At 30.6% G+C, this 17,711-nt stretch overlaps 1 protein-coding gene across 1 annotated transcript; it reads left to right on the top strand.

The window, feature by feature from the left end:
• Nucleotides 1–3,383: 3,383 nt before the first annotated feature.
• On the top strand, nucleotides 3,384–11,991 carry LOC139505189 (uncharacterized). The gene is made up of 4 exons (XM_071294952.1): nucleotides 3,384–3,565; nucleotides 4,867–5,127; nucleotides 9,015–9,094; nucleotides 9,876–11,991. The coding sequence occupies exons 1-4, from the start codon at nucleotides 3,391–3,393 to the stop codon at nucleotides 9,906–9,908; spliced, it is 549 nt and encodes a 182-aa protein (XP_071151053.1). The 5' UTR covers nucleotides 3,384–3,390; the 3' UTR covers nucleotides 9,909–11,991.
• The last annotated feature ends 5,720 nt before the right edge of the window (nucleotides 11,992–17,711 follow it).

Raw genomic sequence — 17,711 nt, forward strand, 5'->3', positions numbered from 1 at the left:
AGATGGAAATTATTACACTTTATTCTTCCAAACAAAGTCTTATTAAAACAATGGAAAATAAGCCATAACTCTACTTGTAATTTTTGTAACGTTACAGAAGACTATAAACAATTTTTTGTAACATGCCACGTTTTAGATGAGTTTTGGGGAGAAATATATAAGATACTTGGATTAGTTAAGATTGGTAGACACATTCTCACTGAAAAAAATTTAATCTGGGGATATAAAATTAATGATGAACATTATTATGAAATAAACTTTCTACTTACAGTTATTGTATTTACTATTCACAAAATACATTACTTGTCAGAATATAGAACACAAAATATCAACATATACAATGTTTTTAGGTTAGAATTTAAAATAGGATTATTATTACAAAAAAAATATATTAATATTGAAGGTAAAGGGATACTAGAAAAGATATATTCTTATATTTGACAGCAATATTGTCAGTATTGCAATATTTTATGTATTTTACAGAGCTCCTTGTACTTCAATTGTTTGATAGATGGTTTTTTTTTCAATGAGTTTTGAAAGTGAAAGTACAAATGTACTTTTTCCTTAAATCTATATACTGTAACTTTATATTATACATAAGATATGCAAATTATGCTTAATACATTATGAGAACAAGATTCTTATGTAAACCTACCTTCCGTGGCTAATTCATTTAAATTTGGCAAGCACGTGATGAAAGTAATTATAATCCACACAAAAAATGACAAATGAATTTACCGTTATAGGTGGCACGGTAGTATTTCCTGGCCCATAAGGGATAATGATAGCCTTTTTAGAATTTTCACCACTTTCTAACACTGCAAAAAAAATCTACATTAACAGTTAACTGAAGTACTTTCATTTTACTATTCAGAAATGAATTTGAATATGTATCATGACCGTTTACTTTTTATGCTATTTTTAAAAACCTAAGGCCACTAGTACTTTTAGGTATTTTATGGTGCAGTGAATACAAAATTTAAAAAAAATCTCAAAAATTCATTTTCATCTGTATGTAAAATTATTTCATATTTTTTTCTACACCTGATTCATCCCTCAGTTTGGGAAATTATGTTCAGTTGATACTGTATTTTTTGTCCAATCAACATGTTTAGATACATTTACCTAAGTAGGGTACACAAAAGAGCAACCTAAATTCTGGAATGCAAATACTACCGTGCCACCTTAACCAAGACATAACAAACTTGAAACCAGTCATGACACCTATGATTCATAGACTTCTTACTTTGGAACATATTACAATAAAGAATACTAGTCTGCACTCATTTCTTACCAAAAAAAATGAAACATTACGTCCCTACCCCATCTGGCAGATTTTCACTTTTTTTTCATTTTACCATTTTTACTTAAGGAGTGAACAAAACCCAAATATATTATGTTTCAAATCAACACAGAAGTCAAACATGGTGATTCAGGAGGAATTATTGGATTTCCAACTATGTTTATGGTTAATCTGACTAAAAGAAACAGTTTAAGCACCAAATCAAGAAAACTGATATTAAAGTCCATTCCACATTTTACAGCATGCCTTATATTACTTTAAACATTTCCAGATTATGAGGGCAATACAACAAGAGTCTTTAGATTGCAGTTAACTATTATTCCAAAATCTGTTTGACAATACATGTACTAGAATACATCTCTAAGTTGACTGTTTGTTTATTTCTCATGTATGCATTAAGTTAAATTATGTCCCCTTACATAATCAATTTGCCTTTATTGTGCTTTTCACTGTCAGAAAATATTAACAACTAATGGTATTTGCATAGAAAATGAATAAACCATTTAATCTTACTGATATAGCATCATAAATACATTATTTGTCAAAAATAATGTCTAGTTAATGTACAGAAACCCCTATTTCTATCTCTTTTTCAGACCAATATGAGAGATAAATGACTAAGTAAGAACCCCTTTACCACTTACTGGTTCCCCAAAAGCTCCTTCTGGTGTCATTTTACATTAGAACTACAAATTAAACCTCAAGAAAACTAGTATAGCTGTACTTGTGTTGAAAAAAATAAGAATTTATGCAATTTATTTATTTCGGTGAAAATAATAGGATGTACATGTAACCGAAGAATGTCGCGTCTCAAATTTCAGTGGTTGCACATGTGTCAGACACTGCGAAAAGTTAAAGCGAGCATTTATAATTAAAAATATTTTGCAAGTTACATAAAAATAATGAAGTTCTACTTTCTAGGTAAATTTTTACATTATTACCTACACATCAGCCAAAATTTGCTGAATCAGCAATTTTTACTCTCAGGGGTGGAATTTAAGGCTTGTTTTTATCATAGTTGCCCTTAATCAACTTTTTATTGATAAACTTACAAATTGCATGGGTAAAAAAAAGTTCCTTCATTGATTTAGTGTAAAAATATATATCCCCCTTAAGGTGGCACGGTAGTATTTCCTGGCCCATAAGGGATAATGATAGCCTTTTTAGAATTTTCACCACTTTCTAACACTGCAAAAAATTCTACATTAACAGTTAACTGAAGTACTTTCATTTTACTATTCAGAAATGAATTTGAATATGTATCATGACCGTTTACTTTTTATGCTATTTTTAAAAACCTAAGGCCACTAGTACTTTTAGGTATTTTATGGTGCAGTGAATACAAAATTTAAAAAAATTCTCAAAAATTCATTTTCATCTGTATGTAAAATTATTTCATATTTTTCTACACCTGATTCATCCCTCAGTTTGGGAAATTATGTTCAGTTGATACTGTATTTTTTGTCCAATCACACTGTTTAGATACATTTACCTAAGTAGGGTACACAAAAGAGCAACCTAAATTCTGGAATGCAAATACTACCGTGCCACCTTAATACCGGACAACAGAGAAATACATTAAACCACAAATCAAATTCGGAACACGCTTAAATAACCCGTGATTCTGTTTTTATCCCCAACATCTATCAGATAGTTACAATATATAAATATAAAGTTCATATTCAAAGTTATAATTGTAAAATTATAGAGAATTAATGTATTTAATGATAAACAATGTATAATGACAAATAATATATAAACTAACAAAATTATAAAAATACTACCTGAAGATACCCTGGTCTTAAGGTACTAACAAACAGGGATCTTTACTGAAATAGCTGTACCAGTGAAAAAATCTGTTAACAGCATGTGATATATTGTTGTTGAATAAAAAAAAAACAAAAAAAAAACAAACTATTATTTGAAATGCATTTAAACTCAAACATTGTCATTTACAAATATATTCATGAATATAGATTTTTGTATTAAAAAAAAAAAAACGTTTAACGTGGAAGCATCAGCGAGCGTGTATTTGTTTGTTTATTTTCTACATGTTCTAGTGTAAGAAATTCTATTCTTTTCAGGGTATGCAACTGACGTTTGCAAACAGTACATACAAGAAAAATGGGTTATATTTTGAGGTTAATATGATCCATCAATCAAACCATCAACTCAAAACAAATACACAATTTAATGTTACCTGCAAGCTGCTGCAAGAGTATGTGATAGCATCCAGAATAATAGCCGTTTACAATACAAATGGTATTTTTTTTTCTTACAATGCATTTCGAGGTCAGAATAAGTTTAACAATTACTCTTTGGAGTTTACAATCAAAGAAATTAGATAAATACTTAATCTAAAGATGTAATATCATATAACTAAGATAAGCACATGCCCATCAAAGGGACAATAGCTGTGAAATTCATGTTCATCGATTTGACTCAAATTATCGCAATTGATTTATTACAATTTAAAACATTTATCCAAATTATAGAAATGTATGTTAAGCATCGTTTTAACCTGTACAAGAATTATTTTATTGTGGATAGAATCAGTCAATCACATCATTTATCTTTGTTTAACTTTTAATATTGACATTCGTATCCTAAAAATAACACAGAACGCACGATTTATGTCAATACGTTGTCCATCTCTAACTAAAAGGTTTAACTAAGGTTCACATTAATACGGATTCATGGAGTCGAATTGTTCACTTGCAAGTAAATAATTCATCATCATTTTTGTTAGCCTTTTTTGTCAAAATGGAACCATACTAGGTGCAAAAAGTGAATTTTTATTTCACCATTTCAATTTCATTAATGATTGACCATAACAATCATATTTTATATTTTTTAATGTATCTCTTTAAGTAAGATAACAACCTTTGAATGATCTTGTTTCCGCTGTGATTTTGTCAACATCAAACAACTATTACCTATGATTCATATTCTGGTCAAAGTAAACATTCAACAGATATTTCATACAAAGAAACACAAAAGGCGAACATTTTTTTAACAAACAATGCATTAATTGCAGAATGGGCAAAAACATTATACAAAGTAGGTAAAATTTATTGACCTCGGATGAACTAGAAGGTCATGATGATCTACTCATCTTAATATCTGACACATACATGATACATGATACATGTAGTCGCTGTAAGCAATATTGTTTGAAATCTTTAGGTATTCCACACCAGTCATCTACACGTTGAAATATTACAACCGTATTTCTACTCGCAAAAAAATGTGATCATTTAGTTTTTGGTCTTAAAACATTTTTCAAGATATAAAATATCATGCCGTTCATAATGCTTGGTTTTTTGTTGTTCTTGTGTTTTCTTATCGAAACTAACCTACTGCTGTATTTTGTGTAACCTAATTTACACATTAGCATTAACGTTGTGCTTCTTTTTTTTTATGATTTACACCATATCTAATCTCGAAACGATCCTTTTTACATGCCTCCCAAAACAAAAAAATGTGCCCTTCATGTGCCCTATCAACGCACAACAAGACACTGCAATTTTAAAAATACAATATTTTCATTTCTTCTGGTTTAGGTGGCAACCATGTGATCGACTCAGATGAATCTTCGACACTTTACGATTCAGATGCATTTTCGACAACTCCCAATTCAAATGAATCTTCCACACTTCCAGATTCAGATGAATCTTCAACATTTCCCGATTTAGACGAATTTTTACCACAAGTTTTTGTCATATCTCTTTCTGTTACTGGGATACTGACACTGATAATGATAGGGTCAGCAACAATCAAGTTTTGTATTGCTGAAAGACAGAAAAGGAAACGAAGTTATAAAGGTAGGAAGTCTGTTACTTTATCTACAATGTTAAAAATATTCAAACATTTAAGAAGATGCATATGGATTGCTCGGCATATTCTGATTTATATCTGTTTTGAAAGTATCCTATTCCTATATATAGCTATGAATTTACATAATTTTACTTCATGTTGATAAATAGATGTTCCGGATTCATTCTGATGAAAACATAGAAATTATGATACCTTATTTTGTAAGCTTCTACAGATATGCACATTACCATATCGCAGTATACGTGATTTCCATGTCTATGACAATTTCAGACAACATTATATACGCATCCAAAATGCTTTTCTGGAATCAAAAATTGTAGTTTCATCAGAAACGAACAATGTCAAATAATTGAAAACCAGGGATGTATAAGAACCTTTATGACCAAATAGGACCTAAAAGTACAGTTTTATAAACTAAAATTGTTGTCTATTATCTTGAAAACAGAGGAAATCAGACAAAGCATAAATGTTCAGATTTATTTGATGGTCCTTAGATCTACATAATATTTTCCATTTAATAGGTATAAACTGGTGTGGTATGGGTGCCATAGAGACAACTGAACTTTAAACTGATTTTTTATAGGAGTTATTTTTCATAAATGTCACTATGAACAATGATGAAGAAATAAAACATCGTTTCTATGTACGTCTTTATTCTTGAAAACTAAAATCGAAAGAGAGAAAATAAAAGTAGCAAATATTATCAACAATACATTATCGAAAAGACCATTCGTTTGTTTGATTGCAAATTATTTTGACTTTAATTGACAGAGGGAAAATTTGACGAGCACAAATCATCCACAAGACAAACATTGGTGTAGAACTATCGAGAAATTTGTAGTAAACTACATGTACTTGTGTCCAGCAAAATTTCCTGTTCAAAACATATTAAGGGATGATCTCCATTTATCCTATTTTGAAAATTCAGGAACCATTGCTATTTTTTTTATCAAGAAAGTTGCAGCACCATGTGTGTTTTACGGTTTTTTTTTCGGAGTGTCAACATCTCTATTCGTCCGGCAATCCGTCTGCGAATGCGCAAATCTTAAATATAAATTACAGTGTCATGTGACGCGGAATGTGTCCCGGATGAAGGTGCCGTATAACAAACGCGCGTATGCAATGGACGTTTTGAGAATTGGAGATCTTTATTGTAATTCAAAGATGTCATAATGAAAACAAGAGAGAATGTGATTGCTTTAAACAAATTTCTATAGGATTTATTTATTCCAAAACAATTGCGTATACATGTTAACTGTGAGGAATACGCCTAAAATCAAAGTGAAATTGATAGTTTATCTTATTGAGGCAAAACGCATTCGGAAAAAGATACTATATATCTCAAACTTGCTTGGGTGCATTATTTTTAAGTTATACTACAACGGATATCTATTAACATACACTGATATGCCCTGACTGAGATATACATTTTTTTCTAAAAAAAACATCTATTTAAAACATGTACAGTCCTATTTTTGGGGACAGGTTACACATGCCTTCCCTTTTCTTTAATTTTCTATGAATCAAAAATCGCCGAAAAATTTAAATGAAAAATCGTGCACAGTGGCGAATCCAGAACTTTTTGTAAGAGAGCGCTCTAGTCGCGCATCAGTGTTTCGCAATCTGATCAAACAGTTTTTTCCCATGAAAAGAGGGCCCGGGCCCCCATTGCCCCTGGGTCCGCCTATAGTACATAATCTCCGGGGCATATTCATTTGAAGACCTTACTTTAACGAAACTTAACAGAAACAATAAATTCAGTATCTTTTGAATCATAGATGTCTAATGAAGCCAATACTCATTGGCCCGATTAATTATCTTACAGGGCAGAACAACAAAAGAGAATTATTTTTGCACCCCTCCCCCCCCCCCCTTTTCCCAAATTACTTTAGAATAGAAACAATCTGAATCAAATGCATAATTTATATTTTTAGTAGAATGAGTTCTTTTTCATAAAACGATGTTAGACAATGTATTTTAAAACTACTCATGCTTTATTAATCTTCTTCAAAACACGATGTTATATCTTCATCATTGTATTTTTGACCGGACAAATAGCGATAATCCGTAAAAATGCTATTTGTCCGGCTTGCCGGACGAATAGCCACTGCCTTTTTTTCACACTCAAAGGAGATAATTCAGAATTTGATATTTTCATTAACGGATCTTTTGGTCTGAAAACGTAGAACCCAAAAAGGCTACCATTGTCGGCATGCAAATAATCACTTACTTTTAGATATAATGCTAGAGCGTGGCCTAAGTTGAAGAAGCATATGAGTCTTGTGAGAAAAATCTTGTTCAACCTTAACTCAGTGTTCATCCATCTCATATATTAACATGATAAACATGATGGTATTTTATTATTTACTTTTTACTACAGCAAATTAACATTGCTGGTAAGTAAAACATTTGGTATCGGTAGATATGATTGGTAACAGATCTATAATCTTATCATCCACATAGTGGTATGCATGGCAACTATTTTAATATCATCATTACCATCTATAACCATGCATGGGAAAGAAATGTTTATCCAGATACAATGCATATGTCATCGGGATTTAATTTACTTTGATTTTTATTTTATTGTATGTGGTGTTAAGTTTCTGTCTCATTGATATGTGTCCATTATTTACTTAGATGCATTTATGTTGTATGTTGCCATCTTCAGATGCGCATTATTGTTTGGTTACTATTTTCATGTACCTTGTGCTTTATCAATAACCATAGAATATTCAGTCTATCTAAATCTGACTGTTACAGTTATATTACTCTTTAAATAAGTACCAAATTATTTAAAACAATTTATAAAATTGAGAATGCAAATGGGAAATGTGTTAAAGAGACAACAACCCGACAAAAGAGCAGACAATATCCGAAGGCCACCAATAGGTCTTTAATGCAGCGAAAACTCCCGCAACCGAAGGCGTGCTTTTGTTGGCCATTACACAGAAATGTATACTAGTATAGTGATAATGTACTTCATACTAAAACACCGAAATATGTACATGTATACACAAAAAACAAAAATTAAAGATAATACAAAACTAACAAAGGCCAAAGGCTCCAGACTTTGGACAGGCACAAAAATGCAGCTGGGTTAAAATGTTTTTTTTATATATATATATAAACCCTCACACTGTACCTCTGGTGTAAACATTCTGAATAGCACATACAAAAGATAAAATTGGTTTTCAAAAGGGGTCTCAATGCCATAAATATGAATAGACTATTTCATAAATAATATTTCTATTCCTCGAAAATGTTCTACAGTACCTCTATGATTAATACAGTACTGTAAACCAAATAATTTTCTTAATCAGTCGAAACATTTGCGAGTGGAAAAATAATGCAAATGCAAATTGATCAAAACTAGTAAATAAAAGTCATCCAGGGAAAAAGAAAAACACAAATTAAAATAAAATTAATCCAGATCGGCTTGAAATAGCTATGGCCTAAATTAAGTGTTGGTTTTCAATATTCAACTGTTATGTTGTTGATCAATCAGATTACAACCTAAACACTCGGTCAACATCAATAGTACATAATATATTATAAATATTATTCCTTTCATAAAAACTAGACAAAATGTACAGTTATCAGTTTGGATATAAATTTAGTGCTTCTTCATCTTTTATTCTTTTTGCTGTGTGTATTTATTCGTTAAAAAAGTATTTGTTCAATTGAAAGCATTCTCTTATTTTATAATAGTTATCAAAGGTACCAGGATTATAATTTAGTACGCCAGACGCGCGTTTCGTCTACATCATCAGTGACGCTCAAATCAAAAATATTTATAAACCCAAACTAGTACAAAGTTGAAGAGCATTGAGGATCCAAAATTCCAAAACGTCTATAAAATTGTACATTGTAGATTTGTCAATAATAGAAATGGAAAGGATAAAGCTTGCTGATGAAAAGGACCATCCAACGATTAATTCATCTGCAACAGAGGTAATAATATGCAATGATGTTGATGTTGACACTTTAGATTAACAATACAAATTGTACTGCACCAGATGCGAATAAATTAAGTAATAATTGTGTGTTGCTTGATGACTAAATTATGACTAAAGTCAGAATACATAAATGTATGTACAAGTCCGTTTCAAGATCATTTAAACATAAAGACACGATCTAATTCTGTGATACTTGCGATATGGATATTACTTGTAAATTACGCTTTATACATTATTAGAAATGGCTATTAACGTATGTCATCCTGTAATGACACAAGATATTTGTTGATAAAATGCAATTTTCAAACCACATAATATACTTGGAGTCTGCACTTTAAACAATAAAGCTGTTATATATCATGGTGATTCCCCATAGGAAATCTGAAGACAGTTTTAAAATAAATACTCTATATATAGCTATATAGTCAGACCAAGGCGATCCTAAACATCAACACAAATGTATGAGACTAAAGGAACCAAGAACAAATGTTTGTTAAACTTAAATCCCGAAATTTAAAAGTTTTTAAAATTGAAGTTTGAAGTTGCAATCAATATGTAGTAGCTGTTATTATTTTGCACACTGTTTTTTTTTTTTTTTTTATTTATTTATTAATGTTTCAACACTGTCAATACATCTTAACACTACCCATTAATTTGTTGAAGTTATAGATATCAATTTTTATAAATTGAAGATATAATTTATTTCAAAATGTCTGAAGACGTAAGCTTCGCATTTTAAAACTGTAATAAATCATGTCATTCTCTATACTTTCTAGCCAATCTTAGTTGACATAGTCAAGGAACTGTGAGTGAGGCTGGCAGCTTAAAACAAATACATAATCAAGAAGTCAGAACTTTTTCGTTTTTAAGATGGATAGAGATTTGCACAACCGCAGACATTTTATTTTGGTACGTGTTTACTGCAGACCAATTTTCCGTTACACATATTTATAAATGTCCAGACACTACGACAAGTTAAAAATAACGTATGCAAATTACTATGTTAATTATTGGAGTATTCATGTTACCTTAAGTTAGAAAGTGTATCCTTATACTGACCAGATATAGGAGTTGGACGATCAACTTTTTGAGAATATATGTCTGACGAAAACATTCATTTTATAGTTCTGATTTAAAAAATTATGACCTAGATTTTACATTCAAATTTCCCATTGACAGAAATTGATCTATTGTTTTTTTTCTTTTAAAAAAATGAATCAAATGAACGTTTATGTATGACATTGTTCACTTGGTTTATTCAAGTTAATGATTTCCCTAATATAAGCAATGGAAAAATGGAAACAATTTAATCCAATGTTTCTGAAAATAAACATATATTTCTTTGAATAAAAGATGAAATATTCATTTACAACTCACTTTCAAGATTGATAATATGTTACAGTACCAGAATGTTATTTTTCTTCACCCTATTCATTATTGGGATTTTGAAATGTCATCATTTTAAGCAAGTTTCATTATTTGGAAAATACATGTACCTGATTGTGTTCATAAAAAATAACTCAGGAAAATTATTTAGTATATTTGTTTTTTTGTTTTTTATACATAAAGAACTTGATACCTGACTTTCGTTTGCAGATATGATTCTATAGTGAGAATTATTGTCAACCGATTTCAACATATGTTTTAACGAGTTTTTAGTAATCTAGTTTTCTAGTGTCCTTGTTTATAAGATAGATGTCCGATCGAGTGAAAAACTTGTTATTTAATTACAAACAATAGAAAAAATCCAATCTCGTATTCAAAAAAGTTATCAAAGTGCTACATGTTTTAAAATATGGTTCATGATAATATTTGATCATATCATGCATATAGCAAACTTTCTAGTGTATTTTTCGATGAGGTGTATTTGTTCATTGATTCTTTTTTATCACAGATGACATCCAAGACGTGAACCATTCATATGATTAATAGTTTTATAAATTTATTAGAAAGCAATTTTGTTTTATTTTATTTACTAGACATTTGCATTTTATATTTTATTTTAATTTTATAGTCATTTTTTATACTTTTTATACAAGGATATAATCTTTCTTTTCAAACCATTGTATTCTTTGTGCTTGTACCTATCTGGGCAGGTTGAATCATGACTTGAATTCATATCCATCTTACTTACATACGTTTTTAATAAATACGAATACAGGCAAATACAATACATACTTTATTCAGTAAAAATTAAACTTTGTATAATTAGATACATGTATTAAATGCTTATTTTTAAAATATTACGGATTACTTTCATTTTTCAACTCATATATATTACTTCAGTTGTACAATTTGTGAGTTTTTCTTGCATTGTACAACTCCTGTTTATTACTTGGAATTGTAAAACTCGTGTTATTACTTGAATTGTACAACTCCTGTTTATTACTTGCATTGTCGACTCTTGTTTATTACTTGCATTGTACAACTTGGGCTTAATACTTAATATATATATTCAAGTCGTGCTTATTACTTATATACTCAACTCGTGCTTATTACTTTTATATTCAACTCGTGCTTATAACTTATAGTGTACAACTTTGTAGGAGCATATGATAGTTGTAAATAGAGAGAGAGACTTAGTGAGGTTGACCGTTAAAATAAATACACATTCCCCATTTCCATTCTCAATTTTACATAATCAAATGGTCAGAACATTTGCCTTTTTAAGATGAATAGAGACTGGTGCACCCGCAAACATTGCATTTTGTACATTTTTTATGGTGTTCAATTGTCCGCAACACTATTTTAATAATTTCCAGACAATAAGACAAGTTCACACCTACATTTGCAAACTTTTATTCTATTTCTAAAAGGGCTTCTGTTACATTGATCTTAAAAAAATATCCTACCATTATGCATCTAACTATATACATGTATGCATTTGTAGTATTTGCAGTTTCTTTTTTTCTTTTTATATATTGATGTGTTTGCTTGTTAATTAAAGTGATGCCCTATATTGATATCACTGCCTGTGTAAACTAATATAGTTTTTGAGCATTGTATATACATGTAGTTAGGTGTTAAACTGACGTATACTTTAAAGATTAATGTTTGATAGTCTTTTTTTGTGTTTTGTGGCCTTTTAAAAAGAAAGGAATTTTACAATAACGGTGCATTTATAATATTTTGCTTGATTTTGTTATATTTTGTTATTGTTTGTTTTTAAATTGATGATTTTGTCAAATTTTATATAAATGTCTAATATTGAAACCACTGCCAATTTAAACTAAAAAAATTTAATTACCGTTTACATTTTTGTGAGATATATTGAGAATATTATATATTCACGTTTAAATATATCATTGAAAGTATAGACCCCCATTACAGATCAGCATCATCTCTTATTGATTGGCAGCTGTTATTTTGATCTCAATTTCATTGTGGGCTGATCATTGTATTTGAAAATCACGTGTCAGTAAACTTCGATTGCGTTGAAACGCATTTATCTGTACATTCACTCGAAGAATACATTAAATTTCATCAATAATCATATTTTTTTTATACTTTTATACATGCTGATGTGCTAACGAATTTTATAATGATTAAAATTAATGTTGTTTTTGTCTTGTAGTCGTTTTTTCTTGTAGTCAATGTCTGTGTTATTATTTCAAAGTGAAAGAGCGATTGAAGGACACTTCGCTACATTGGCTTGTATAACAAATGAAAAGTAAACGAAAGACATAAAAAAGACACTTATTTTGTCAATTACGGTCCTTAATGAAACGCTACCAAACCAGGGATCCATGTTGTTAATTGATCAGTGCTACATGTATACATTTATGTCTATTCGTCATTAGTTATATATGATTTGGAATTGTTTTTCTTTCTTGAAATATAATTGATAAAGTTAAAGGTTAGGCAGCAACCATTTGATTTTCTGGAAGGGGGGGGGGGGGGGGGGGCGGGGGTATGGATTTTTTTTCTGGACAAACTTTTTTTTCGCCTTTGGCGAAAAACAATCTATTTTTTTGGCGACAAGTCGAAAACAGTTTTTTTCTTTCAATTTTAGCATTACATATAGTGGCAGCTGAGGGTGAAACAAACAATTTTTTTTTCTCAGGGTCAAAAAAAATTTTTTTTTTTTTTCCAAAAACCGGAAACAAACTTTTTTCCCCAAAAAATACATAAATATTATTGTTGCTGCCTTAATAGTTATCAAAGGTACCAGCATTATAATTTAGTACGCCAGACGCGCGTTTCGTCTACATAAGGTAACCAAGATCAACAAAGAGTGAGAGTTAACACATAAAATAAAATAAAAGGAGAATAAGGGTAATACGTCAACAGAAACAAAACGACAGCAAAAAACTAAAAGAGATATCGCTTCTTCTGAATAAAATAAGGAGGGAGATATGTTATGACTGCGAATGATGCAACTTCACACGGCAGGCTTCACACTAGTCTACACGCATGTATCATAGACAGTTCATATGACGTTAGGCAACTGTAAATCAACGTTCAGCCGTCTACAAGGAACAAATACTTACTGCATAGTCAACCCAAAACAAAATAAATATGATTAAAATAAGGAACTATTATGAAGTAGACGCTACAGCCTTATGACGGAACAATTAACACAAAAGAAACCAAAAAAAAACAATATAACAGATAACAATTAATGGCAACTGAATGACAGGCTATTTTCTTAGGACAGGCACATATATTTAAAAAAACTGACGGGGTTAAACATGTTTGTAAGCGCTCAACCCACTACCTAACATAGCACAAAATTGTAACACCAATACATAAGAATAAACTGTAGAACTGATTGTAAGTAGTTGCTAGACTCATCAGCTCGGCATCTAGCACAAAAATCAACCATTAAAAATACCAACATTTGAAGTAACGATCTAACTAAAGAGTACTCGCAGGTCCCGGATGCGAGTAAATCTATTCAAAAACTACATAAATCATGTTCTCCAAAACTAATGTATCAATCATAATACATCGAACGAACTAATTAACAGTCGTCCTCGAAAACTTGTGTCTTTATGTCAACTTTTTCTTAGACTCCAAATACTCACTATTATGTATCTTAAGCACTGTAGATAATCATAATAGTACTTTCTGATGGTATCATACGGGTATTTTAAACTCTAGCTCTCGTTTGAGGGATTTTACATTTGTTATTATGATGCCGTTCATAGCTTGTTATGCGGCATGGACTTTTCTTATTGTTGAAGTCCATACCCATAGCTGCTTCTACATGTATATTTTTTTTTTATCTGGTGGAGAAATATCATTTGCAGAACGTCCAGTGACAAACATCTCATGCATGAATATGACAAAATCACAAATAAACTACGAGTGTATTTTAACTAATATTACAGATATGCGGAACTAATATTATGCATTGGCGTTTACACTTCCAAGTAGTTTGAACCTTTATAAGAGTTAACTGGGTTTAAAAAAAATGATAAACCCAAGACTTGTCAAATCCATTGAGAAAAAGTGGTGTGTGCATTACTGTGCGGGATGCCTAAATACACAGTCACGTGTGGTCGAAATAATGCAGTAAATCCGATTCTCTGTTTTGACTAGTTAATCGATAGCTATGCGTCAAAGACCATTTTAGCCCTGTCTTGATAATAAGAAAACCTGCATTAGGCAACTTTTTTTGTTCATATTCAACATATCCTTAATTAAAGTGACGGTTCAAATTAACCCCCTCCCCCCTCCTCTTTCCTCCCAGTCGACTGATTTGCAAAGCCTATCTAGATAATGTATAAATTGTTGTCTTGTTCTCATCCTGAATATGCATGAAATATTTGTTACTGGGCGTTAAATGAACAACCAATTAATCTAAGTATGTTGAACAGAACAATTTGGTCTGATGTGATGTAAAATAAATTTAAAAAAAAGGAAAATACAAATATTGTTGAATTTGGAAAAAATTGTCTTGATGATATAATTATCAATAAAGAACCAAATTGGTTTGAATAAACCCTCAGTAAAGTAGTTTGAATGTAATTGAGAAAGTTGTAAAAAAAAAATAGATTGCACAAGATAATCATACACGTAAAAACATAACGTTTTCAATTGCTTTATATACTAAAAACTATATTAAATATTGGTATAAAATTGTTGTGTCAATTTACGATATGGGGGACAACTCTGGCGGACTTAGAACAGATGTATTAAATATGGAGATTTTGTGCAGAATGAGAGACAACTCTTGAATTCTTTAAACATTAAATGGCGTTTATAAAAAATAAACATGGTTGTTATCCATATCAGCTCATAATACATAACAAAACCTTTTCATTGATATTTAGAATTGGTTGTAAATAAAGGGTGAAAACATACGTTTGTTTTAATATGAATACTACTATCTTCTTTTGTCATTGACTCTTCGCAGACAGCAACTTAACAACATGTTTAATTTAATGCCGCCGTACTTTTGTCTGTTCAAACACATACATGTATGTTTTGCTGTCTCCCATCCCCCCCCTCCCCCCCCCCCCCCCCCCCCCCCCGAACGGTTACCTGTAACTTAACGGTGGAGTAAGCGGCTTGGAAGTGAGGTCTCCTTTAAGTAACGCCAAGTCCCTTTTAAATGTTGCAGAAAACGTTTAGAAAAAGAACCATAATTATTTGACCCTTATTCTAATTTCGAGTAAGTAATTGATAATGTACTATAAATGAATAATTATGATTGAATCAGTTGACGCACATGCTGTACCATTTTGCTCCACCATAACATTTTATTTCTTTCAGGAGTAAGTTAAAACATTGTTCGATGCCATTGCAAATTAGGGAAAGAGGATTAAGCACGGAGTTATTTGTTCCGAGATGGTGCATGATCGGTGCATTAGAACAACGTTACATATTTTGGAATACCTTGAAAGGTCTATATATTTCACCAAAACATGCTTATACAGCGTCACTATACGGTGTGGACTTTGATCATTGTTGACGATCTTAAAGTGACCTAAAGTTGATCATTTCTGTGTCATTTTGGTCATTTTTAGAGAGTTGTCTCATTTTTAATTATACTACATCTCCTTTTTTATATAGTGATGCTCAAAAAAATAAATAATCAAATGATCAATTGATTAATGGACTATAGGTTTTTAAACGTTCAGTAGCAAATATTTCAATCATATTCAAGTAAGAAATTCACAATAGACCCAATAGGAAGGTCCTTTAGAAGAGACCGTATATGAAGAACAATTGGGAAATTCAGACATCCATTCGACAGTGAGAGTATATCGGATGGATACACTTATTTTGCCTGACAACAGGCCACCTACGAACCCCTTTAAAAGTTTTAAACGTGTATACATTAAGAATTAAAAAATAGGCTGCATGGGCTTATATTTAAGCAAAACCAAAAACACAGATTGACGATGCTGTCTACAATCAACGTCATTGACGCTGCATTTGTGTTTTTTTTTTTTTTTTTTGCATTTATATCTTTGAGCGTAAAAGCAAATATTTTTCAACATTTCATCTCTTTACTTCTTTAAAGTGTTTTATCTTATATTACCAGCAATACATAGCTTTTTGTGTATTCTTTAGCTGTTCCGGGACACTTATATTTAATGATATTGATCAAAATACTTGTTTCGGATTCTAATATTTCAATGAAAGGGGAAAATAAGGAACGACAAATTATCTTTCACTAACCCGTTCGTAAAATTTCGTCATACATTGTACGTTTCAGAATAACATTTCAAATAATTTCCACTTGCACCCTTTTAAACATCGCCAAAAAAATTAACTTAAAACCAAACCAATGGAATATTCAATTAAGCTGATTGTCCTTACATTCACATAAATTCGACAGGAAATATTAACTTTTGAACCTACTTGTCTAACTTTTAACAAATAAGAATTTTTAATTGTTTTTTGTTTTGTTAAATTATTTAAATATAATTTCCTTATTTGTCAAGTTTTATTGACAATTTGATAAACAATAATAAGTTTTTTTCAACATATGTGAACAAATAAGTTTCAACATTTGGAATTACACATTGAAACTTGGGGTGAATATACTTTTCTTCATCAAATCGGTCTGTTTAGAATATTGTTCAACTCCAATTGAAAACAAAATAAGACCACTTTATAAATATATTAACATTTTTTTCCCCGCGTTAACTGAGAGGTACAAATAGTGAAAAACAAGATGAACAAGCTTTTACTTTTACACATTTAGACTTAAATTGAGATTTATCTCAATTCCACTCATACCCACATTTTCTTATATCAAAGCACTTACAATTAACCTATTCAAAGAACCCATAAAAGCATACGTATTTAAGAAGATATGTTTTTTAACAGTTCAATATCGAGAATTTATAATATTGGACAATTGTTGAATGTTGTATATGTTTAATTTCAAAAGATATACTAGTATCTTCCTAATTAGATAAAGGGCTTCGGTGGCTGATTGGTCCTGGTAGTTATCCACTGTGCCACTACATGTAACAGGTTCGTAAAACTCCAACAATAAAAACTGATCAGAAACTGGCGTTCAAAACCAACAATCAAACATGCAATTAATGAATATAATTATGAGTGGCCGTTCATGTCAAAATAACGATGGTTCCATCTAGATACATTTTCCATCTAGATACAAATGTACTTCGCATATATTGGTTTGATTC

Source organism: Mytilus edulis, unplaced genomic scaffold, assembly GCF_963676685.1.
Source record: "Mytilus edulis unplaced genomic scaffold, xbMytEdul2.2 SCAFFOLD_1752, whole genome shotgun sequence".
Taxonomy (NCBI): Eukaryota; Metazoa; Mollusca; class Bivalvia; order Mytilida; family Mytilidae; genus Mytilus; species Mytilus edulis.